The 25,641-nt window shown below is 43.2% G+C and overlaps 1 protein-coding gene across 6 annotated transcripts in view; it reads right to left on the bottom strand.

Annotated features, from left to right (window-relative positions):
- ST6GAL2 (ST6 beta-galactoside alpha-2,6-sialyltransferase 2) overlaps positions 1 to 25,641 on the bottom strand; it is a 178,078-nt gene that overhangs the window by 51,067 nt on the left and 101,370 nt on the right. Inside the window, exon 1 of one of the 6 annotated variants that reach the window (XM_065060070.1) lies at positions 1,354 to 1,703. The exons of 2 other annotated variants lie outside the window; for them this stretch is intronic. Coding sequence is in view for 1 of the 4 variants with exons in the window: in XM_065060042.1 (XP_064916114.1) it covers positions 1,104 to 1,256 (153 nt within the window). In the remaining 3 variants the exon portion in view is untranslated. Of the gene's footprint in view, positions 1 to 677; positions 932 to 1,103; positions 1,323 to 1,353; positions 1,704 to 25,641 lie in introns of those variants that run through there. 3 more of the 6 variants (XM_065060042.1, XM_065060079.1, XM_065060051.1) reach the window with 3 other exon arrangements.

Below are 25,641 nucleotides of genomic sequence, written 5' to 3'. Positions count from 1 at the left end.
TTGCTGCTGCCTCCTGCCTATCACTTAGCATTTCTCTCCACATGAAGAAATTAGATGACTAAATCTTGCTCCAACAGTTATCAACTAAATTACTTGAACGAGTAACCTAATCAAAATTTTTCTAGTACCAACTGAAACACATTACCATGACAGAATAAACTACAAATGGCAGCTGAGTATTAGAGACGATAATGTTCCTGATACAATATAAAAGCAGTTCACAAAAGTGATCCACTGTGCTTATTAAAATTAGATTCGCAGAGACCTTTTTATTCCTTTGAGAATATGGATTTTTACATGCTAATACGACTGCCTAACTATTTATAAGCGCGATCGGCAAAAACAAATACAGAACTAATAGAATAGCCTTGAAAAGCAACCCCCAAAAAAGGTCTCATTTAAATTCCTGGAAAGCACTACTTCTCTAAACACATACTATTCAGGCTCTTTGAGCAAGCGAACCCTACTAAAAACACACCCTGCACACACCCCCAGCCTGAAAACTGTTAAGCCAAGAAGCTACTAAGCCATGCCACTGAGAATCCATATGGCTTCACGTATAGGATTTTCCTGCCAGCAAACGCTGCACAGTAGAAACCCTCCCCCAGCCCCCCCAACCATTCCCCCCCCCCCCCCAAAAAAAAAAGTGCTTTCCGTCCGGGGGTGTCCCCACGTACCGCCGGGGCGCTCAGGGCTCTGTGGGGTGCCTGTCCCCGGAGGTGCAGCAGCCGGGGCGGTTCGGGCGCTCCGCCTCGCCGCTTCCCACGAGGTGCCTCCTCTCCCCCCACATGCTGGTGGCCGCCGCACGGCACAAAGCGCAGGGCTCGGGCAGCCGCCGGGGGCGGGCGGCACCCCGGCTCCTGCCGGATTGCAGCGGCACCGGCGCCGGGAGGTGACACGGGCAGCGGGCGGCTCGCAGCGGCGCGGCACGGAACGGCACCGCCCCCCCGCCCCCCCACCCACTCCCTCCCGGGAGCCGCCGCACTCCCCTCGGGAGCCACCGCCCGCCGGGGCCGCCCCCGCCGCTGGCCGCACAGGGCCGAACGACCCCCGCGCCGCCGCCCGGTCCCTCCCGGGATTGGGGGTACCCCCGCCCCCGTTACCTCGCGGGCGGAGCCGGGCGCTACGGCGGCGGGGTTGGAGGTTGCGCTGGCTGCTGGGCAGAGGGGGCCGCTTGCCTGGGGCCGGGACCGGAGCTGCGGCGGGGCGGACATACCGGGGTTGCCCCAGGGCCGTGCCGCGTTGCCCCGGCTCATTGTTCGGGAAGGGCATCGGCGGGCGGGGCGGCCCCGGCGGGAGGGGCGGGCGCTGCGGCGGGAGGGGGCCACCCCATAGCTGGGGACAGAGCCGCACCTTTCTCGGCGTGGGCAGGAGGCTGGGGGCATCGCTGCATCTTCCCCGCGTGGAAGGAGAGCGTGGGGCCGAGGGCAGCGGGGCACCTTCCCCCGCGCTGGCCGGGGACAAGGGGGATGCGCGGGGATGGGGGGGCCAAGCTTCGCCTTCCCCCGCGTTGGCGGGCTGGGGCTGGAGGGCTGTGCTACACCTTCGGGGGTGTGCGCTGGAGAAGTTCAAAGCGGGAGGGGGCCGAGCCCGCAGCTTTCCCGCCTCGCCGACCCCGGCCTGCCGAGCACGGAAAGCGCCTCGGGGCTCCGGCAGCGCGGCGGCGGCCGAGCTCTGGTAGCGGGGCCGGGCGGGCAAGGGAGGTCTCCGTGTGGCCGGTCGGAAAAGTTGAAGGCGTGGTCCTTTATTCAGCCCACCCCCGTGAGCCGGGATGGTGGGACTCTTGCACCCACGCGGCGTGGAAACGCCGTAGCCAGCTTTGGCGTTTTAAGATTAGGCTCCGTTCATTAAGGAAATTTTTTAAGCTTAAAGGTCTCCTGAGAGGGAACACATTAACTCGCTCGTAAAGCGGGTAGAAAAACAATGCGATACAGGGCTGTTAGATCAACGAGCACAAAGGGAAAGACAGATCAAACAGATGCTAAAGGAACTACGGTAAATACTCCCTCACGCCGCTGGACCCAAACGACGCTTATCGCCGCTATCGTTTTTCCAGGGTCTATCCAGCGTTACAAAGAGAAATGTTTGCCGTGCAATAGTTGCTATCCTTTCCCAGCTTGCTGAAGAGCTAAAAATATCTTAAAGCATATTTTACTGTTTGTGTTCAGATTGAATAGTAGTTTACTTTGCAAATAGCCTAAGTAAGTCTTCGCTTACAAATAATCAGTACAATGATAAGTAACCTTTATTGTGCTGAACCTATGCTCGAAGTATCTGTGTAAATGCATCTGGGACTGAAGCTTCTTTGCGCTCATATTTGTAAGGTGCAAGATGCTCAGAACAACATGCCTGCAAAAGGTATGCCTTTGAAGCTATGAAGCAAGTGGGAACATAAAAAAAAAAAACACCTAGTACTAAAGTAGAAAAGATGCACTTTTCTAAATTAAGAGGTAACATCTTGGAAATAGAAGGAGAATGACAAGGATGTGAAAGACAAAATCAAAAATGGGTTAACAGTTTAAAAAATATGATTGTTGAAGTAACACTCCATGCCAAAAGCAAATAATGATTGTAAATCCCAGAGAAGTTAATGCACTTATTCCATTTAAGTTTCATGAATTGCAAATACATTAATGAATAAAAATAACCTTTTTTTTTTTTTTTTTTTTCCCCTCAGCCTAGGACATCATGAAAACAAATTTCAAGCCTAGAGTTAATTTCTTCAGAAATATAGAAATCATCAGTTTTCAATATGATATGATGCAAATGGATTTTCTTACATACGTCTGATAAAGGCAAAAAAATGCTATTGTAAGGGACTGTGATGTAGATATATCCACAGATTGACTCTGTGGGCACACAGCTGCTTGAGGGATAGTCTTATATAGCATTCATTCAAAAATCTAAATTTATAAACATAATATGAAATTAAGGGACAGCTATTTTGCCAGTAATTTTTTGCCCAGACTTGCTACAGTTGTTGATAAAATGATGTGCTGGTTCATACAATAAACCATAAGCATGTGTTTTTAGAAACAAAGTGAAAGGTAGATACTGGTTGCTCATTTTTTAATTTATTTAATTGGTTTTAAAGTAGGGATCTAAATTTGTAGAACTCTACAGACTTTCCCATCTGTTACTACTTTAAAATGTGCTGTTCTTTGGTAGGCTCATTTTTAATATACCAGTGAAACAAGAGTTTCAATTTGGAATAGAATGTAAATGAATAGCATAAATTAAGTGAATATTACAGGGAAGCTGGTAGTATTTAGGTATTCTACATGGGAATCTGGGATAGTTTAAACAGTATTGGAAGAACTTCTCACCCAAAGACCCCTCTCTTGCAGCAAAAGACTTCCAGAATGGGTGATTGGATTGGTGACAAATAATGCTGAGCACAATTTTTATTGACTGCAGTGCGAGTCATCCCTACACATCTAAATGTAAAATTTATCTACAGAAGGCAGGTGAAATTAGTCTGAAATCCAATAAGGTTTGCTTCTGCCTTTGACATTCTGCTTTGGGCTTAGACTCTCAACTCCAAAATGAAGATCTCTGCATCCTGTAGTTCTGACCATTGGCCTGTTTCTGCCTCCAGTTTCAGTGGTGTAATAAAGAACTGCTTGCCTGGAAAGCAGGAAAGTGAATTGGGGTAAGGTCTGTGAGATCACCATCAGTCCCCCGTGATGTCAGCACAGCCTGGGGAAAAGTTTGAGATCAGAGGACAAAGTGATTGCTGGCAAGTCCAGAATAGTAAAGAATTTACTTTCACATGTTCCCAGCTTGAAGAATTTGTCTTTTATATAAATTGATAACAATAGGGTGAAGTTACACACAATTGCTGTTGCTTTGTTATTGAGTTTGACTACTGGTATAGGTGCATCTATCACTTTGTTTTGTTACAGTGTTAGAGCAGTGCATATAAATAAAGGGGATAAATAACCTAATTTACTATGAGCAGGAATCACAGTATATTAAAAAACTGTGACAGAGAGAAAGCCTTCGCCTCTCCTGGAAAAAGTTTTATAACAGATCTTTGTAGTCATCATTTAAACTGGCAGGGTAGGGTACGCAAAGATTCTTAAAGCCCTGGCACAAACTCATTCAACCTTTTCAATATATTTCCTTGGCTAATACGGCTCCAGTGATGTGAAAGGGAATTTTTCCATTAACTTTACCAAAGCTGAGTTTCACCCATGTAATTGCAATTGTGTTTCAGAACTACTCTGGTTTTGAACAAGAGGTTGTAAGCTTACGTTTGCTTGTAAGGTTACGTTTGTAAGCCCTGGGTACCCACAGATCACGCATCTCCCACTTCTCATGATTCCCCAAGATAGTTTTCTGCCATTAGCCCTGGAGGGGACACGTTAGGTGGGTTACTGCTCCCTTTCTGCAAACCCTAAGGCAGCTTGGGGTTGCGTGCCGTCCTTGTTTAGGACAGGGAAGGAAGGAGCCTGCTGCAGCACCTCAGGAGGAGGTGAATCTCCAAGCTCTTCAGCAGGGCTCCCTCCATGTAAGGCTCCTCTGGCTGGGCATTCCCATCCTGCTGCACCCAAAGGGACCCACAGTCATCACATGCTGTGTTTCTCATTAGTGCTGACCTGCCTTTTGTTTCTAATCATCAAGCAGGTTTTTAATAAGCTGGAGATATTGCTGTTGGCTTCTGCTCACCTCAGATGCATTTCGGTGTTTTAGCTGTTCAGGTGAAGACATGGATTTAGGATTGGAGCATATAACAGAGCTCAATTAGCAACTCTCCCTTAGGAGGGAGTGTGGCCTGGTTTATTTTTCTCATATCATCTCGCGGCAGGTGATTGGTAGAATTGCCTCCTCTCCAAAGCAAGCTGTTTCTTTGCCCTTCAGAAGCAGCCTGATGAAATCCTCCCTGACACAGTGGTGATGTGGTTTATTAGTTTCAGATGCATATGTACATTTGGCTGGGCTCACAAGTCTTGTCACATCCTGGTTGACAGGTACTAATGTGTGTACAAGGCATTTCTAGGAATTCCTTTTGTTTCCACAGAACAGACGGGACAGAGGGAAAGAAGGGAAGAGTGTCTGCCATCATGGCACAGATCATCTCTGAAGGAAATGTGCATCCTGTTGCTTGTGCATCTGATGAGCCAGCCCTGTTGCAGGCCACTGGTCGTAGTGGCTCAGCAAGGTGCGATAGGAAATGCAATGGGTGTGAATTTGAAGCTGGCTGCCAAGTGTGAGCTGCACCGTTTCTGAAGCAGCTCTGGGATTCAAAGATATGAGGGACACAGTGTCTTTCTAGTTTTCTCTGCTCTTGAGGGAAAGTGCTAACTTACTGCTGACCTGACCTGTGTTAATAAATAATTCTTTTCCTTCAGTACTGGCTCAGATATGGAAGATGGTAAGCAGAGTCACCGCCTATTCTTTGCTTTCATCTCTTTCATATTTGCCTTAGAAAGGAAGCATGGACTTCCATGCCCACAGCATGGCTAATACGTGGTCACCTGTCTGTTTACTCCATTGCTTGCACATGCAAAACACCTCTGTGACTTCTCCTTGTCAAGGAGCCAGATTCATAAAAAACTGTGAAGAGCTGAAATGAAAAGACGAAGGTCCCTGATTTCTGCCAATTGCTGAAGAAGTCATCCCCATTCTTCGAAAAAGGTGAACTTCAGCTGCATCTATAAAAGAAATGGGTAGCAGGGTGAGGACTTACAATGTGAGCAGGGCAGGGAGCTCCTTTCTGTCCCCTCTCGTGCTCTGTCCCACTGACCTCTGTTGATGTCCTCCAGCCAGTGTTTCTGTGGTGCTACACAAATGTCGCAGGCAAGAGTCAGACAGTGGAAATCATAAACATTGCAAAACTCCATCCTTAACATTAGCAAGATCATAAAGCCTTCATAAGCAGAAGCTTGTAGCATCCTAAGGACCTGGGCAGTAAAACATTCCTAAAAGCTGGTTTCTTTGATGTGCTCAAACAATGATCTCATTCTCTTGTCTGCTGGAGCTCTGAAAGTTTCTATCCATTTCGCCTCCTGTTATTTATTACTATTAGTAGCACTCATTGAGTGCTATGTGCCTTGACTCCTTGTCCGCTTCCTTTCAATGGAAGCTGAGGATGCTAAAGTAATTTACAGCCTTTAGGCAATTTTTATTAAAAGTCAGTCAGTGAAAACTTCACTGGACTTCAAAACCTGGGTATTTCATATATGTAAATAAATGTCTAGAGACAGATGAGTTTTGAGCAAATTTTATACACAAAATTACTTAGAATTAATCTCTGCCTGCACTCTGCTTGATGGTGATTTATGGAGGCATTATTGATGAGCTGCAGTAGGTTAGCTCTTTGGCTGAAAAGGTTAACTGAAATAAACGTGGTTTTATGTAACAGGTTTTCAAGGAAAAATATGTTCTGCTTATGCTGAATCATCGAGACAGCAGAATGGGGAAAAAAATTGGTTTGGGAAGGACAGCTTTCTCAATATACAGTGGGTACTTCCTTCCAAAGAAATACATATTTGCTGAGGCAGTATTATTAGCAGTGAGGCAAATACCTATTCAGTCTCTGAAACCCTTGCAGGCAGATGACAGCCCTTTCTGCCCAGCCTGCCCGGTGCACCATGTGCCTGCTGAGAGGCAGCCTGATGTGTACAGGGGCCAAGGCAGCATGCAAGGTCAGAATTCAAGGTCAGAGAAGAGCAACGAATCTGATGAAGGGTCTGGAGCACAAGTCTGATGAGGAGCGGCTGAGGGAAGTGAGGCTGTTTAGCCTGGAGGAAAGGAGGCTGAGGGGAGACCTTATCACTCCCTGCAACTACCTGAAAGGAGGTTGTAGCATGGAGGGGATTGGTCACTTCTCCCAACTAACAAGTGATGGTCCGAGAGGAAATGGCCTCAAGTTGTGCCAGAGGAGGTTTAGATTGGATATTAGGAAAATTTTTTTCATGGAAATGGTTGTCAAGCATTGGAACAGGCTGCCCAGGGAAGTGGTTGAGTCACCATCCCTGAAGGTGTTTAAAAGACATGTAGATGACGTTCTTAGGAACATGATTTAGTTACAGTGTCAGGTTTCTTGTTGGACTCAATGATCTTGAGGGTCATTTCCAACCAAAATGATTCTATGATCTTAATTAATCCCTGCAGGCCAGGCAGCACCTGGCACCGCAGCAAGTTGGGCACTGGCATGGATGAGGAGGGGCTTCTGTTCTGCTGTTGCTTCCCCTTCTCTGACCTCTTGCTGACGTCTGGAAAGGTTTGATTTATAGCCTCTGTACCTGAATAAATCTCGAAGATCCTTCAGGCTGTCCTCATCACCATGGCCAGCCTCCACCTTCATAGATCAAGGGCTTATTGGATGTAACTGAAAGGTCCAAATATTGCACCCCCTTATACCGTTTGATTGACAAGCTCTCAAAAATTCATCCTCAGTGCCTGCCTCTACTTCAGGTGTCCTTCCTAGTGTCATCTGGCCACTAAACGTGGGCACTGGCTGTTCAAGGGCAATGTGCAATGTTAGCCCAGGCAGAGAAGCGTCTCTTGCCTCAGGTGCAATGGAAGGCACAATTCACAGCCTGAAGTGGGATTGTGACTTTGCAGAAGTCACATACACTGATTTCACCTGGTTAGAAACCACTCAAGAAAGGTAGTTTTCTGACAGGAATTACTTTATACTTTGAAAATGGGTCATCATTTTCTTGATTTAAAATGCAAGGGAGCTTTCCCAGGAGTAGCTTGGTTGCTGGTTATTCATTGCTCCAGAGCTAGTTATTGCTAGTACACTGTTTCCTGCAACTTTGTAGCTGAACTGGGAGATGCTGCCTTGATTTCTGCTCTATATAGCCTAAAAAAAACCCCAGGGCTCAAACTATGCTGCAAGGCAGTGCAGATAGATGAGAGTAGCAACGCTGTTCTCATCACACATACTTTCCAAATGCCTTAAGACAAATAAAAAAATATGAACAGTGCTGTGATTTAATAGCTATTTGTATACATACAGGCCAAGTATCATACTTAGAATATGCAAATACATTTTTTAAGACAGTTGAAACCACAATTAAAGTACAGGGGGTTTAGCTAATTACTGCCACAAAGCGAGTTAGCAATTTTTACCCTCTACTCTTAGTAGGAAGATTTGGCAAAACCTGTTCCTGTCTTGCTTTGGTATATTCAGATCAGAACTTCACAGTGCAAACATTACCTGGTTTGTTTAATTAATAAAGGCAGGGAAATCTGGGAAAACAACTTTTAGGCTGTTTGATTTTGTGTTCTCCACTTTTTTACAGGCACAGAAGATACTGTACAATTTTATTCTACTTTGCAAGGCTCTCGAATGTGTTGCAGTTACATCTGCAAGGATGTTAAATATGTTACTGAAATTGGTTAAATAGAAGATATTACATGAAAAATGGGAAAGTAAATAGAGGCATACAAGAAAAGCTGTGTTTTGAAATGGTGTCACTTTTCTGCAAGGAATAGGCATTGAAAAGACAACTTTAATTAAAGTCTTTATTTTCCAGCACATTTCACAGTTTAAAGATAGTAAACAGTAAGCAGTGTTTCACACTTGGTGATAAAATTTACTCTTTCCCTGAAAAAAAACTAATTAAGACCTTTTTGTACAGAGAACATTCTGCTCCTATGTATGGCACTGGATATAAATAGGAACAGGATTGTCCTGCTGTCAGGAGGTAGGTGGCATTTGGGCACCTGTCACCACAGCTGTAATCAGACACCTCTTTTCCTGTTTCTCTTGCATGAGCTGAAGTTGCCCCCATCCCCATCTCATCCAGGTCTTCCTGCACAGAAGTGAACTTCACTGTTTATCAGATTTCTATGCTCTTGTTAAAGGAAATTGACGCCTTTCTCTTTTTCCCTCTCTTCTGAAGCTGCTTCTTTTATCTTCCAAACTTTTCTGCAGTTTTCTTGCTGTGCCAGTACCCTTCTCAAATTTGTACTTTGCTCCCAGGTGGAACTCTGTTTATGACAAGGGATAGGAAAAAGTGTTAAAATCTTACTGAAACAGTGGGAGGCCAATGTTTGAGAAGCATTGTTTTATTTTTCCTGTTGTTTATAAGGAAATGGCTCAGGTGGAGGCAGTTGTTCCAGTGTATAGGGCAGCTTCCATCTCCCAGACATGTATTTTAGCCACACAGGAAAGGTGGCAAAAGAGTTGGGAAAAGGAAATTAATGTTAGCCTAGGCTGGAAAATAATGTTCTGGTTTGAAAAAAGTGAATGAAAAGAAAAGAAAATGTCAAGACTTTGTTCTTCATTGAGGTGAAACAGAAGCCTTTTGAATAAGTTCAAGGGAAAAAAAGCTTCTAGAAGAGCCAGTCATGAGCATACTTCTCTGAGGTGTAGAAGATTTCAGGTGTATGTTCCTATTCTTTCTTACCAGCAGCAGACACTTGAAAACCATATCCCAGTTGCATGTCCCGTGGTTTCTGGCTTGCCTCTAGTAAATACTTCTCTTTCCCTCTGGATTTTGAACAAGAGTCTTGAACGGAGAATGGAAATTTCGTTGAAACTAATGTGTTTCTACTTTCATTAGATTGCAATTTTCTGGAAAAAATAACTATTTGAAAAAGTGTTGGCAAGATCGACCGAGCATATATAGCTCTCAGAATAGAGGGGATGCTAAAGAGAAACATTTGAGTCCAAACTGTTCTCAGCTTCAGTGGTAAAATATGGATGCAGCTGAGGGCAACGTGCCCTTTGATTTACCAGGGAAATAAAGCATTTCTCCAAACAACTGAATTGAATATTTTGTCCCTTTTAGTACGGTATGATTACACAACACTGTTTATTTATTTATTTATTTATTTTTAATCTCATCTATCATTCACAGCTCAGATTTCTACAGTCATTTCACCAAGTCAGTTTACTGTATGATGCAAAAGGAAAGTCAAGTTAATTTCGCGCTCTACCCACCTCAGTCTGATTAACACAAATTAAATTTTGTGCTAATGAGACTGAGTGTGTGACTATAATTGGAAAGCCTTGAGTTCCTCTGACTGCAGGGAAAGTTCTGTTTTTCCCTGCATCATGAAAATTTGAATCATAACATCTGGGAAATTTGCAACAATCAATGGTATCAATTTGGGGCCTCCATATAAAGTTTATTCTGTTTCTCATCAGGGGTCCTGAATGCAGCTCAGATTGCAGCCCTTGGACCCTTTGGCCCATCTGCCCACCAGAGGAAGACTAAAAGAGCAGTGACACACTCCTAATAAGGGGGAACTGCTGAACATCTGTGTTTCTCCATTACTTTGGAATTCTCTCGGGCTAATAACTGGCTGATATACCTTAAATAACTGGAGAATTATTTGAGTCTGTTACCAAAGTTTGAAAGGTTCCAGTCAGTGGGAAGTGTTGCTAAGGTCAGGATCATTCACCAGCCATTTGGAGAAAGAGGAAAAAAACACCTGGAAGTGAGAGCTAAAAGACTGGCTAGAAGGGAAGGGAAGGCAAGGCTTTGATCTAAAGATAAAGCAAGCTTCAGAGTAGTAAGGAAAGAGTATGGTGAATGTGAGTTTGAATTTATAGTCCGATTCTATTTAGATCTATGTATTTCTTGTATTTGTTAAAGCAAAGAGTAATGGTTTTCTTCAACTCCAGGAATACCCTCTTGCTCCAACTGTCATCTGATCCCAGAAAAAGAAAATAGGAGGTAGAATTTGGGAAATGGATGGCTCTAAGTTCTGGGACTGTGAGAGATCCTGGCATCAATGAAGTCATGCACCTGTGTAAAAGCAAGGTGCAACTGTAAGAGCATGAAATGTACCCGAGTACCTCACACCAGAAATGATGCAGGAGCACAGTGACATTTAAATAATGTAGAAGCACATAAAACCTGTTGGAATACAGAGAAGCCGCATGAGCGTCAAACAGGATGGAAGGAGTTGTAAATATACCTGCATTATAAATGGAGCATCTAAACTTCCCGATGGGAACTCGTGGGGATGTATATCATCCATGTGCTACTTCCCTTAGCAAAAGGAACATCATGATTGCACAGGAAGTTTATTAAGCATGAAACAAATCAGCAACCTCTTTAAAAAGCAAAATCTTTTACAGCATACCATTCTAAAGCAAGAGTTGAGAGTCAGAAATGTCACCACACACCAGAAAGCTGTTCAGCTGGTGTTTTGAAGTCAAGCCCTGCTCTCTAACCCTGGGATCAAAGGCAATTTGCTATTATTTTCTATGGAGAAAATATCAAACTCAGAGGCAAGATGAAACACCCAACTGGAAGAACTGTGGCACCGCTGTTGTGTGTCTCTATCAGGTCTGAATTTAGTTTTAGCAATATAAAATGGGCTTCTCCTATTTGTCCTCTGTCTCTCTGACAAACAGCCTTACAAAGTAAACATTCACAAAGCAGAAAGAACAGATTGTACATGGCTAGAACAACAACATGTTTTTGGTCTGACTATTCCATAATATATGAAAATAAGAGTAAAAAAGAACTGCAAATAAGACAAGGATCTGACCACAAGCTAGCCTACTTTTATGCCATTTCTGTTGCAAAATGAAGGAATGGGACCTGGGCTTATGTAGCAAATAGCCCTAAATTTCTTCCCTCCCTGCTGCTGTGGGAATATAATTTAGCCAGGGAGTATTGTCTGTATGTCACATCATCTTGAAACAACAGCTTTAAAAATTGAGACGGGTAATATTCCCCAGTAATTATATTCCACATCTGTAAAGCATAGACATTGCACTGTGGATAAATACAGCAAGCTTTGGCAAGGGGTTTCCTGAATATCCGTAACCAGATTTCTCATATACAGTTTTCTCATTATTTTGTGCAACGGGAGCAGATTGGTCTCTAGCAATGGATGGGGAAAGGAAGGATTTTAACGAGGTATGAGTGTGAAACAAAGGAAGGGGGCTCCCCATCCCAATACTGTGCATGGTCACCCACCTTTGTGGAAGTCAACTGAAAACCTGGTGTCTGAACTTATATGCCTGGTGTGCCACCACTAATAGAGGCATCTTTTTTTTTTTATCTTTTGGTTTGTTTATTTGGTTTTGGGTTTGGTTTGTTTGGTTTTGGTTTGATTTGATTTGTGTGTGTGTGTTTGTTTTGGTTTTGTTTTTGTTTGCTTGTTTGTTTGTTAACTCTAAGTATTCTTATTTTTGGAAAGAAAATCCATTCATCCAGGTATCAAGGATGGTGTTGCAATACCAGTAGTTGTGGATTGACAAATTGGTGTCTGTGAAGCCCTTGCTTTAAGACTAGGGTTTGGCTGCAGCGAGGCACAGAGAAAACTCTTCAAGAGCTAAAGATCTCACCTGAACCATGGAAGACCCTTAGAGTATAGATTTTTCTTTTTTTTTCTGGTAGACAGAATAAAATAGGACCCCAAGTACAGTGCAGTGTCCTACTGTTGGTCTCAGTGGTTGCTGTTGTTCAGCAGGTGATGTTGTCTCAGAGGCTGCCAACCCCTGCCAAGTGTGTGCTCTCTCCCACAGCCACGCTGGCTGGAGAGGAGCCTCCAGGTCACACATCTCTTGCTCTTTTCCTAGTGCTCCCACCCCAATCTCATACTCTTCATGCTATAACCAGAGGATGAAGCAAAGACAGACATCAGCCCACTTAGGCTGTGGTATCTTTTTGAGTGGTGTGATTGGCCTCAACAGATAAGTCACAAATTTTCTTGTCATTGTGGCTGGCTCTTGCTATATAGTCAGCTTGAGTGTTACCGAGGGGTTTTTGAACTGGGGATGTGACTGGGCTTTTAACAGTCTGTGGTGCAAGGGAATGTGCATTAAGCCATTGAGAATATTTCATCACAAAGAAGCTTTTGAAAGAAAGCGTCATATGCACCTGCCGAGAAGCATCTCAAATAATTGAGTTGATGATAGTGGAACAACTGAAGTGTTTGTGAGAGAGTGACACCACATCCAGCACACAGAGGACTAGCATCATAATTAATTAATGTTCATAGACATTTCCTTAGCACAGATGCTATGCTTTTCTCTTCTTCATCCTTTGACAGGGGAATGCAGGGAAGGTGAAAATAAACAGTCAAACACTCTGTCATTTTTGTCATGTCTTCCCTCTTTTTAATGCCTCATACAATTGGTGGTTTCAAGGTCACTTTATTTACTGATGATTCTCTGTCACAAGCAATACCAATTTTGTGCTGAAATGAATCAAAATACGTTTATTGTAGCACCCCCTCTGGATCTCTTAGATACTTCAATTTCCTAACAGTGGTAAAATAAGATGTATTAAATTAATATAAAATTAACATTTGCTCAGAGTACATATTTTAGACCCCCGGTGTTTAATGACAAGCCACATCAGTCAAATAGGAATAAAAATATTTATAGATTGGGTTTTTCAGATGGTTTTGCAATATAGCCAGCCTGGGTAACGTATGATGAGGTTCCACAATCACTTTTCTCCCACACTTATTGATGGAAACCCTCACAGCTGAATACAATTGCATACATCTCTTTTTCAATCTGTGCGTAGGTTATTACTGTAGAGGTGGAAGAGCTGCATACATAAACCACTCACTGCCCTACCTGCAGTAACAAAGCCACAAGTCATTGCTTGGGTGCATCCATCTGAATTTTTATTAGTTACTTCATTTTGATGGAGGTGGATTCCTGCCAGTATCCCATTGAAAGCCAGTCTTCAACTGATCTTAGTGTTACCAAGACTTCTGAAAGGTAAGGTAAAAACTTGGCAAGATAAACTGCCATCCCTAATATCTTTCAAAGTTAAACACACAACAACAGTACAAATCTGGCTGCCAATTTCTTAGTGTTATCCTAAGCTGAAAGATTAAGATGAAAATATTTTACTCTGATGATGCACTTATTCCTTTCTTAGCTGTCTGGAGCATGATGCAGATTTCCATCATGTTGTATCCTGGCAGCCTTACGTTCTCAGGTTTTTAGGACAGGAATGGCTGTTTTATACAACCTGAAAATTGAGTCCATATGTGTTGTGCATGCAGTGCGCTTATGGACACAGTTAACATGAGGATTAGCAGTTTTGTCCTTTATCAAAAGATCTCTGGTTGACATCTGTGTAAGGTCTGAGAGCTGTGACTGTCTATATGCTTTTGCAAGCATTGTTCTGACTGATACACTGGAATTCTGCTTGGATTTTGCAGTGGAACTTCATCCTCGGAATAATCTCTACCAGAACTAATGTCACCTTACTGACAAGGTGGCATCAGTTCTGGTGTGGTCTTTCCTTAATCTCCTTCTTCACTAATGAAGCATCTATGTTTTTTTTTTTTTGCTACCCATGCATTCTTTTGTATTGCTCTAATTTTATTTTACCCTGGCAGCATAACTTCTTGTGACAGCCACCCACTGGCTTTGTGGGTTCTCATTCATTTGCTGCAGACTCTCCCTTCACTTACAAGTATATAACCTCCACATAAGATGCATACACTGCCAGCTATGTTTTGATTGGAAATGGATTTTAGCAGCACTTGTACCATCCCAATAGTTTTAGCAGTGCTTTTTGCCTAGTTTCAGTCAACCTGAATTAATTCTTGTTGAATTTATCTCAAAGGTTGCCTAGTATTGTATTAATTTCATCCCTATCAATAAACACAGAATCCACCATTACGAAACCTGTCATAAGCCATTCTGCGGGTTCAACTGGGATCTTGTATTAAGTCATTAAATTCACAGCTTGCCAATACTGCATTAGCTTTTTGGAGAGAACGGTTTATGTATCCAGCTAACATCTAGCCAAGCACTATCTATGTTGCTCTCTCTCCTTTCTACTCAGGTTAATGAATAAATTTGTAGTTCCTTCTTGATTATGGGCTCCAGTGAAATCCAAGCCAAACTTTGTCTGTTGCTTGAGGTCCTACTGCTTGTTCAAAGACCTGCCTTCACCTACAGTAGGCACGGCCTCCGGAGCACACAGGAGTGTCCCATCCTGTCCTTTGGCTCGTGTTAAGCCCTGTCACAGGTGTCACTGGACTGAGATATGCGAATTACAGTTCTGCAGAATGCAGATTATGGCAGTGTGAAGTGCTCTGAAATGTGTTGTTGGAAAGTACATATATAGAACTGGTGTTAGAACTATTTTGCTATTTGCATTGTTATATCTAGGTATAGTAAAAAAGGACAATGAAGTCAACACAGAGCATTGACAATTACAGTCTAACAAGAGATGATATTTTAAAGTTCTTTCCCAATTATACATCTCATTTTTGTGACAAAGCACTGTCTCAGCATCATTAATGATTTTTGCTTCTGGGTATATCCTGTAGGCAGCAGTTGTGCCTTTATAAAAAGATCCAGTGAGAAGAACAGCACCATTTTCCTGCTGATCTGCTCATCTTCCAAGCATATCTATTGAAAATAAACATATTAGGAATAACTGAGCAGACCTCATGAAGTGATTTACAATAGTGGCATGGGGTGACTCCCAATAATGTCACAAATAAAGCATATGGTAATTATTAACCTCTTACTATAAGCTTTCAGATGTAAACTAAAAAAGAAACAGAAAAACAAGGTTTTGTTCTGGCCAATAATTATAAGTTCAACAGCATATTAGAACATTAACATATTAATTACATGGTAATCAACATAACAATGACACAAATCATAATGTGTTGCTAATTGCTAACCTTGGATGACATTTTAAAAGGGGCCTTCATGCATCGGGAACCAAAGCCATGATAATGTGGGCATCTACATCTCAGTGAAATTTGCTGAAGAAATTTTGAAAATGCTATTCCAAACTTCCCTTGCCTTAAAAGAACCCTTGATCCTGATGTTATATTTTTATTATTATTATTAATGCTGTAATTTTAACTAAGGTTATTAGCTGGTTTCTCCTGAGCTTTTAAATGTATAAAGCTATCTACCACAGACTGCAAAGCCCTACAGAAATTCCCAGAGGTGGCACTGTCTTGTGACATGGTCCATCCAACTCCTTGGGAAGCTCAGTTTGATGCCTGACATATCTAAGCCATTGGGTACAGTTTCACCACTAGATGGGAGCATCGGTTATTTAGCCTTTGCTTTGAAGTGATATTCTTCCAGCCTTGGAAAATCGTATCTCCTCTTGCTGTAGTTGCAAACTTGCAGGAGACCTGAACCTCCCCCATTGCTGTGCAGCACACTCAAGAAACACTGGCTAACCCTGGTCCCTAGAGGACATCCCTCCCACCATTCAAAGTGGTACCTGCTGTCTAGGATTGGAAGCACTCAGTTACTCTTCGAGTCTTGAGGGACTTGCTGGGAACTGCAAGAATGTTTCAGCAAGCTCGTTTTGTGGCTTATTTTTTCAGTGGGAAATGGGGCATCTGTAATTTGCCAGTTGTCCTAAAATCACTCTGATCACCAGAGAAAAGTGAAGGTAAAAGGAAAGACAGACTTGACTTTTTCTGGCCCAACAAACAGTGGTGGAGTTGCTGTGTTTTCAGACAGATGCACAGAAATAAAGGGAAACTTTACAGTCTAGCCCTGCTCCAGGACATCTTTTCCCAACCCTGCAGCTGCCAGGATGCTTCTGCAGCTCTTTTAGATGAGATCAAATGCTTAAACAAGATGGTGGTCCAGTGCATGTCCCTCACCAAAAGGATCTCCACCTAGGGGCATGTCTCTCTGCCTGTGCCACTGACGTGAGTGGGTATCACAGTGTCACAGTATCACAGTATGTTTGGGATTGGAAGGGACCTCAAAAGATCATCTAGTCCAATCCCCCTGCTGGAGCAGGAACTCCTAGGTGAGGTCGCACAGGAACATGTCCAGGTGGGTTTTGAATGTCTCCAGAGAGGGAGACTCCACAACCTCCCTGGGCAGCCTGTTCCAGTGCTCTGGCACCCTCACAGAGAAGAAGTTTCTTCTCAAATTTAAGTGCAACTTCTTGTGTTCCAGCTTGATCCCATTACCCCTTGTCCTATCATTGTTTGCCACCAAGAAGAGCCTGGGTCCATCCTCATGGTCCTCACCCTTTACATATTTATAAACATTAATAAGGTCACCCCTCAGTCTCCTCTTCTCCAAACTAAAGAGACCCAGCTCCCTCAGCCTTTCCTCATAAGGGAGGTGCTCCACTCCCTTAATCATCTTCGTTGCCCTATGCTGGACCCTCTCCAGCAGTTCCCTGTTCTTCTTGAACTGAGGGGCCCAGAACTGGACACAATATTCCAGATGTGGTCTCACCAGGGCAGAGTAGAGGGGAAGGAGAACCTCTCTCGATCTACTAACCACCCCCCTTGTAATACACCCCAGGATGCCATTGGCCTTCCTGGCCACAAGGGCACAGTGCTGGCTCATGGTCATGCTGTTGTCCACCAGGACCCCCAGGTCCCTTTCCCCTACACTGCTCTCTAATATGTAATTTCCCAACCTACACTGGAACCTGGGGTTGTTCCTGCCCAGATGCAGGACTCTGCACTTGCCCTTGTTAAATTTCATCAGGTTTTTCCCCGCCCAACTCTCCAGCCTGTCCAGGTCCCGCTGGATGGCAGCACAGCCTTCTGGCATGTCAACCACACCTCCCAGCTTAGTGTCATCAGCAAACTTGCTGATAGTACACTCTATTCCCTCATCTAAATCGTTAATGAATATATTGAATAATATTGGCCCCAGTACTGACCCCTGAGGCACTCCACTAGATACTGGCCTCCAACTAGACTCCGCACCATTGACTACCACTCTCTGGCTTCTCTCCTTAAGCCAGTTTGCAACCCACCTCACTAGTCTATTGTCTAGACCACACCTCCTCAACTTAGCTGTGAGGATGCTGTGGGAGACTGTGTCAAAGGCTTTACTGAAGTCAAGGTAGACCACATCCACCGCTCTGCCATCATCCGTCCACCTTGTTACAGGGTCTGTTCAGTTAAAATATCCCCTTCCTCCTCCAAAGCATGTTTGCAATGCTTGAATTTTATAAAGATATGCTTTAACACCTTTTCCATAGAGCCATTACCTGCCCTTGTCTTGATGCTGCTTGAATAGGAAGATGGCAGATAAACCAAACTAAGGGCTGTCCTTGTGCTCAGTTTAATTATAAAATGAGCTGTTCAGCCATTATGAGGGAAATGCTTTCTGCAGAAGCAGGGTGGAGTGCAGACCTCAATGTACAACCTCTTTTTTTTTTCAGCTGAGAACTGCATTGTCTTCACATGTATGTAACTGGCAGCCGCACTTCACAAAAGCTTAACCAAGAGAAATAATGCATGTGGACCATTACAAACTTGGGACTGAGACTGAATATGAATCCAGCCAAAGGGCTGCTGGGTGGTAAAGGGTTCAGCTGTGTGCCTCCTGCTTGGGTGTGTGAAGCATATAAAGAAACAGGATCTGTGGCAGTCAGCCCATCAGCTCCCTTCCAAGCAGCCATTATTGTCTGAGAAGAAAATCTGGGAAGGAACATGTGGCCAAGATCTTCTTGGGAAAGGCACAGATTAATTTCAGCACTTACATGAGAGACAACCCAGAGATTCCAGAAACTGGAAGGAGATCCCAAACCAAGGAAACACAGGGCTTCAGGATCAGGCTCTGAGCCTGATGACCAAGTGGAGATGAGCATTGGAGGAGATGCAGCAGCTGGAGGGCTGCAGTGTGGAGGTGAGCAACTGGATTTTGCAAATCAGAGAGGAGAGTCTGTTGCTGCAGGTGGAAGGACACCAGGATAATGAAGAGCCCCAAGGCAGCCACTGACTGTCAGCATTGAGCTTTGACTGGAGAGATGTGCCACCCAGGAAACAGCTGGTAGCATTGGACTGCTGGGGCAATGTAAGCATGAGGCGTGGGCTGCACTTAGGAAGCATGAGATGTGGCTACATCAGGGGAATGTTGCTTTTCTCCAAGCACCCCTCACTTCCAGCCTCACAAAAAGAAGACAGTCTTAGTCCCTGTGACTAGGAAGAACCTCTTGAAAGAAGGGATGTTGCTATGCCTTCAAGACCCTGAAAACAAAAGTCAAAAAGGAAGCACAAAACTTGGGAAAAGGTACTTTTAGCACAACTGTGATTTTATCTGGGTGTGACAATTTTTCATGTCTAAAAGTTGATGTTACCACAGGTACCCTTCTGCTGGGCTGTGCCAGAGGCCTGAGCTAGAAATGTCTCATTATCCTTGACTGTACTGATTTGAGTCTCGTAGCTGTGTCCTGTCACTTTGCTATTCTGAGGCGTTACACAGAGCCGTGTTCTTCATCGGCAGCCAGCAGCAGAGATGAAGACACACTCTGAAGTCTAGGATGTGTGAGAAATTGTATTTCATCCTCATTAGCACTCACTGAGGCTTAGGATGCCTCCCAGGTTGTAGTGCACACAGCCCAGACTTACTAGTCCTGCAGGAGCTCATAGCCATGTTTGGGAATTTGGGAGTCCACACTACACAAACAGTAAAATGGCATCACTGTTTGTTGCCGGATGAAGCATACCTGATTAGGGCATGATGAACTCCTGAGCCCAAAAGCATATCAGTTTTCTGTAATGCACAGATACTGCATTGAAAACACTAGTTTTTCTCAAAATCATTCAACGTGTCTGCAGCCCCAGAGGAGATTACAGTTTATTGACCAAATGAGTGGCAAAATGACTGGGCATCACATTGCATCAGACTTATGCAGGTTCAGCTAGGAGTAAAAATCTGTCTTCAGGTTGGTTCCTCCACAAGACTTTGTGCTGTGACTAACACCATCATCAGATTTCATCAAGTAGAAAGCAAAGTAAGGAGCAGAGAACTCATTTAAAATCACAGCTGAAATAATACCAAACGTAAGTGAAAAAAATTACTGACAAAGTTAATTGCTTTTCTTCCATGTTAAAATAGTTCCAAGTTTGTTCCAGTGCGAAAGTCACTTGCAAAGACTCTAGGGCATTAAAATTAAGCTTTCTTCTTTTGATTTAGTCCAGCAATTAGCTGCATGAAAAACTCAGGCGGAGACACCAGCTAGAAGAAAGTCAGAACAGTAAAAGATATGGGATCTTGCAAAGCTCTCACAGGCAGTACACTGACAATTAAGTTTCTCACTAATTCCCATGATGCATGTGTTATTATAAGCCTATGGAAATTTTGTTTGATTTTTTTTTTTCCTAAATTAGGAGTTTATTTCTCCAGATTTTCATTAAGCTTTCCTTTCCTTTCCTTTCCTTTCCTTTCCTTTCCTTTCCTTTCCTTTCCTTTCCTTTCCTTTCCTTTCCTTTCCTTTCCTTTCCTTTCCTTTCCTTTCCTTTCCTTTCCTTTCCTTTCCTTTCCTTTCCTTTCCTTTCCTTTCCTTTTCCTTTCCTTTCCTTTTCCTTTTCCTTCCTCTCTCCTCTCCTCTCCTCTCCTCTCCTCTCCTCTCCTCTCCTCTCCTCTCCTCTCCTCTCCTCTCCTCTCCTCTCCTCTCCTCTCCTCTCCTCTCCTCTCCTCTCCTCTCCTCTCCTCTCCTCTCCTCTCCTCTCCTCTCCTCTCCTCTCCTCTCCTCTCCTCTCCTCTCCTCTCCTCTCCTCTCCTCTCCTCTCCTCTCCTCTCCTCTCCTCTCCTCTCCTCTCCTCTCCTCTCCTCTCCTCTCCTCTCCTCTCCTCTCCTCTCCTCTCCTCTCCTCTCCTCTCCTCTCCTCTCCTCTCCTCTCCTCTCCTCTCTTCCTCTCCTCTCTTCCTCTCCTCTCTTCCTCTCCTCTCTTCCTCTCCTCTCTTCCTCTCCTCTCTTCCTCTCCTCTCTTCCTCTCCTCTCCTCTCCTCTCTTCCTCTCCTCTCCTCTCTTCCTCTCCTCTCCTCTCCTCTCCTCTCCTCTCCTCTCCTCTCCTCTCCTCTCCTCTCCTCTCCTCTCCTCTCCTCTCCTCTCCTCTCCTCTCCTCTCCTCTCCTCTCCTCTCCTCTCCTCTCCTCTCCTCTCCTCTCCTCTCCTCTCCTCTCCTCTCCTCTCCTCTCCTCTCCTCTCCTCTCCTCTCCTCTCCTCTCCTCTCCTCTCCCTTCTTTTTCTTTTCACAGTTAACCTGCTATGTTCGAATTCAGTTTTTCTACAAAGTGAAAAGCAGCTTAAGCAGCTATAATAAGTTTAGGACTGAAAATGATCAGGCATGCAGAATTTGGGACTGTAAATCTTTTGTACTGGGACTTGCTTTCAGCATCTGGATGGGACTTTATGGATATCACAATGAAATGACAAATTATAGCACATGGACCAAATTCCACCTTATTTATAAATAATCCATGTTCACTCAAATTAATAAGATTGCATAGTTAATATAGCTACTTCTTTATAAATAAGGGGCTAGTCTGGATTCTACTTATCCAAAAACTCCATAAAACACATTGGTTTGTTTTAAAGCATTCAAATCTCTAACTTCTTAAAATGCAAGTCATGGGATTGATAAATATGCTTGGCTCAGGAGGAAAAATATCACTTTTGCAAGAGGCATATTAGCATTAAGTATGGAATTTAAAAGCCCATAGAAATGTTAGCTTGACAGAGGAAGATGTAGCATCCACTCTCTTCCTCTCAGGCTTGGTAACTTCATTAGTGTTCAACTCACAGTGTGTAGATTGCCTCTTTCACCACTCACACTTTTATTCTTTGAAAGGGTAGTCTTTCTTTATAAAAAGACTTTAAAAAAGTCTTTCTTTATAAGCAAATGTTCAAACATGGCATGCAATGCTCCTGGTCAGTACAGGCTCTATAAGAGCATTTAAAGAAACAACTCTTGTACCTTTCTGACTTTTGCTGATTGCTCTGCTAAGTCAGTATCCACAGTTCAGTGGCTTGGAAATATTCCAGAAAAGTATCTTTGTCCAGCATTGGAAAATTGTATTGTCTGACTCTTCAAGAGTTCACAGGAGAGGGTCAGCTTTGCCAAATCTCCCAATTCACTCTGAAGTAGATAAAATCACTTATAGAGATTTGTTGCTTCATGCTTGAAAAAGATATAATGAAGGCAAAATGTCAAAGTGAAACCAAATATTTCAGTTAATTTATAGATGAATGCTTTTGGATAATTTGCTTGGGTTATTGTTTCAAACAAGTAGTTGAAATTGAATTTTTTAAACCTCATTTTGGACAGAAAAATTGTTCTTTATGTTAAAACCTCTTTTAGAGCCAAATGTGTATGGAGATTTTTCTCCATCCCAGAGCAAACTGGCCACAGGGAAATCGAAGGAATGTGGCCAGACCTTGTGGCGGAGAACTATTCCTTTGAACCTTAGAAAACAAATTCACATTTTAAAATGAACAAATTAAATTGCTCAGGTAACCTTAAAAAGAAAGCTAATTAAAGGAACTATAAAGAGAAAAAGAAATGTGGGGATACCCTTGTCTTCTTCAATGGAAGTGAATAAGAATAATCAGTGTATGAGAGAAGTCATCTAAGTTTGCCATATAACTCAAATGAGTTTGCCAAGTCCCATCTGAAAGAGAGCTCTGGTCCAGCCTTGTGCTGAAAGCAGGCTCTCTTGATTATTAGGTTACCTAGGGCTCCGTCAGGCCAAGCCTTGAGTATTTCCATCGAAAGGCATTCCACCACTTCTGTGGATAACCTAGTCCAGTGTTTGTCTCACAGTGAAGAGTTTTTTTCACATATCCAGACAACATTTCCCTTGAAGCAACTCCATGCATCTTTGTGAGGGGTGTACCTCCATCTTCTCTGTAATTGCATTTCAGGTATTGGAAGACTGTGACTACATCCCCCCAGGGCCTTTCCTCCTCTGGAATGAGCAAACCAAATTTCTTCAACTTTTCTTCATGTCAGGTTCTGCAATATTCTCATCATCTTCATGGCCCCTCTCTGGATCCTCTTCAGTTTTTCAGTGTTTCTCTGGAACTGAGGCGACCAAAGCAGGGCACAGTGTTCCAGTTGTGACCTAACAAGTGCCAAGTACTGTAGGACAATCACTGCCCTTGATCTGCTGGCTGTACTCTTGCCAATGCAGCCCCGGATATGGCTTGCTGCAAGGGCAGACTCCTGGCTCATGTTTGATTTTCTCTCCATTAGAATCCCCAGCTCCTTTTCAGCAGAGCTGAACGTCCCCTACCTGTATTCTCAAACTTGAACAGCAATTGTTGATATTGATGAAGGAGTTGTAGTTAGTAATTTCATAACATACCCTAAAATGATAACACAAGCTCTGCTAATTGCAGTTTGGACCCTTTTACCACAACAAAGGGCACTTTCCATTTTCACATCTTTCTGCATCAGCCATCTTTCCAACATAGCCCTTTTGCTGATCAGGGTTATTTTGGCACCACACGAGGTAAAAAAAGAAAGGGTCCATGTGGTTGCTGGACAGGATGGGATTAATAGCCCTACATAGTTCCTGTCTGAAATACGAACTGCTGGGACTGGCATTAATCACAGCAGCAGAAATTTCTTTGGGTAAAGGAGCTTGTTGCTATATGACCAAGTCTGAAAGGTTTTGTCTCATGGCCACTCACACCTGGATCAACCAGGGGGTAGTGGACCCCTGCTACTGTGAAAACATGCCAAAAGGGCTTCTATAAGGTAGCAAATGGAGGAAATATGAGACATCAAGGCTGACATTGAAGCTTCAGGGAGAGAAGCATGAGAAAGGAATCACATTGTCTGAGTCAAACTTCAGTTCCTGGTGTAGCACATTGAGAGAGGGTGAGAGAGCCCTTGCAGTCTTCATTACTCCTCTGTTGCACAGGAACACCCTCTTCCTAGTGGGGTGTTCCTACCTCTTAAAAAAGATACACATTTTTCCCTGTGACATCATTCATCTTGTCCAGTCTCAATTAGTGCTGGAGAATTTGCCCAGTCTTTTTTTAAATGATCAAAGCAAGAGGACTTCCATCAGAATTCAGTGTGATCCATCACTTGGTTACAGTCAACTTTACAAAAAACTTCTAAGAGTTTCATCTACATTTCCTTTGATCAATGCCATTCTTTTGTTACTAGCTGTTCCTTAAATCATTTTAAACAAGGTTTCTCAGTTTCTTTGCACCTGCAGATGCTTCTATGCAGTTATCCAATTCCCGCTTAGCCAGTTAGCAAAACTATTTCTTTTAATCTTCCCTAGAAATGAATCCCACAAGTCCTTTAATCTTTTTTTGTTGCCCTTTTCTGAATTTCCTGCAGTTTTTTAGAGCCTTTCTGACAGAGATGTGCTGAAGCTGGGGAGAAGTAGTTGAACTGCAACTTCCCTGTTTGCTCCTCTCTGCACCTTGTCTCTGGGATATCACCTCTCCAGCTGGGGAAATCAGTGGTGAGGCCCTCAGCAGCCTTTGGAAAATGGAGCAGTGGCCTGAAATCAGCTCTGTCAACTATAATGATGGTGTTGGAGCCAAGACCTCTGTATGTTGTTTGAGTAAGGTAAGGGGTTAGAGAGGCTGCCAGTCCTGAGAAAGCTGCTGCCCTCCGGAATCTTCACACATCACTGAGATGTACTCCCAAAGCTTTGCATCTTTACATGGAATATAAATCAGAGTTCTTTTTAACTGAAGAAACACGCATGTGGAGAAGGCTGATAGAAGAAGTGATTGCTTGCCAAAATGTAGGTTTGTGCAGAAAAATAGTTAAAGAAAATGGTATACCACAGTACACTTCCTCAGCCAAAGTGGAATCCTGCTTAATACAGAAGCACAGGCTGGGTGTTAGGGGACATAGAGATTGCTTTGCAGCTTTCGCTTCCTGAGGAAGATTATATAGAAATTCAAATCCCAGCATGAATTTTAACACACAGCTTCCAACAGCTGCTGGGTATCACATAAGGAATTGGCAAGCCTGTGGCAGCAGCTGTGTCTTGCCACATCCCTGGCAATACCACAGAGCTGTAAGAGATGAAGGTGATGCAGGTACTTTTGTGAGGCATTTTACACTTGTGTTGTACTGAAATAGAGGGGCTGTTTTGACAGAAGACACTCAAGACCCCACTATGTTACTTTCTCCAATAGAGATTAAAGAAATTCTTAAATGGTTTTGTGTTGTTTTGGTTTGGTTTCATTTATATTTTTGCCAGTCTCTAAAATGTAGTTACCAATCTATGGTTCTATATAAACCAAATCAAAATACAAGGGCTTGATCTTCAGAATAGAAGATATGTTTTGAAGTCAGAAACATTCTATTTCTTGCATTGTCATGTGATTTCAGAGGCAAAGCTTTGAATTACACTTGCAGTCTTTCTTTCTATTTCACCCACATTGTTTCAGATGCTTTATTTGCATTTGTTCCTGAAACAAGATGATGAACACTTTAATCTGAAGAAACTGATGCCCATTCTGACGTCTCCAAAAACTCATGTGTTGTTTCCATCCCTGTTGTCAGGGAAAGGTTGCAGCTGCAATGCAGCAGTCCTCTAGGTGGGCCTTTATTCAAAGTTGGATCAAAGAGTAACAATTAACTGTGGCTGTTCCATGTGATTCATTTCTGACATACTTTAGGTCATTTGAGTATTATTATTGCTCTGTAACAGACTAGCAGCACACAATAGCCACTCCTCAGATGAGAGGAGTAACATCGAGTCAAATAATCATCAGTGTCCTGACACAAGAGCATTCAATCCCTTGCAAACCTCTTACCCTACCTCTTAGAATAGTTGCTTGTTTTTATTTGTTTTGTTATTTTTCTCCTTTCTTTGCCCAAAAGAACAAAAAAAAAAAAAAAAAGAAACAGTTTGTGTAGATGTTTTATTTTTCACAAGAGCAGCTAGCCTTGCATTTCAAGTAGTGAAACATCTGAAGGAGTTAAGTCCGTATATTGTCTATGTACAGCTCTCAGTG

Source organism: Columba livia, chromosome 1 (genome assembly GCF_036013475.1).
Source record: "Columba livia isolate bColLiv1 breed racing homer chromosome 1, bColLiv1.pat.W.v2, whole genome shotgun sequence".
NCBI classification, from domain to species: domain Eukaryota; kingdom Metazoa; phylum Chordata; class Aves; order Columbiformes; family Columbidae; genus Columba; species Columba livia.
Note: the sequence above shows the minus strand (reverse complement) of the source record. Positions and strands in the feature narration are given on the sequence as shown.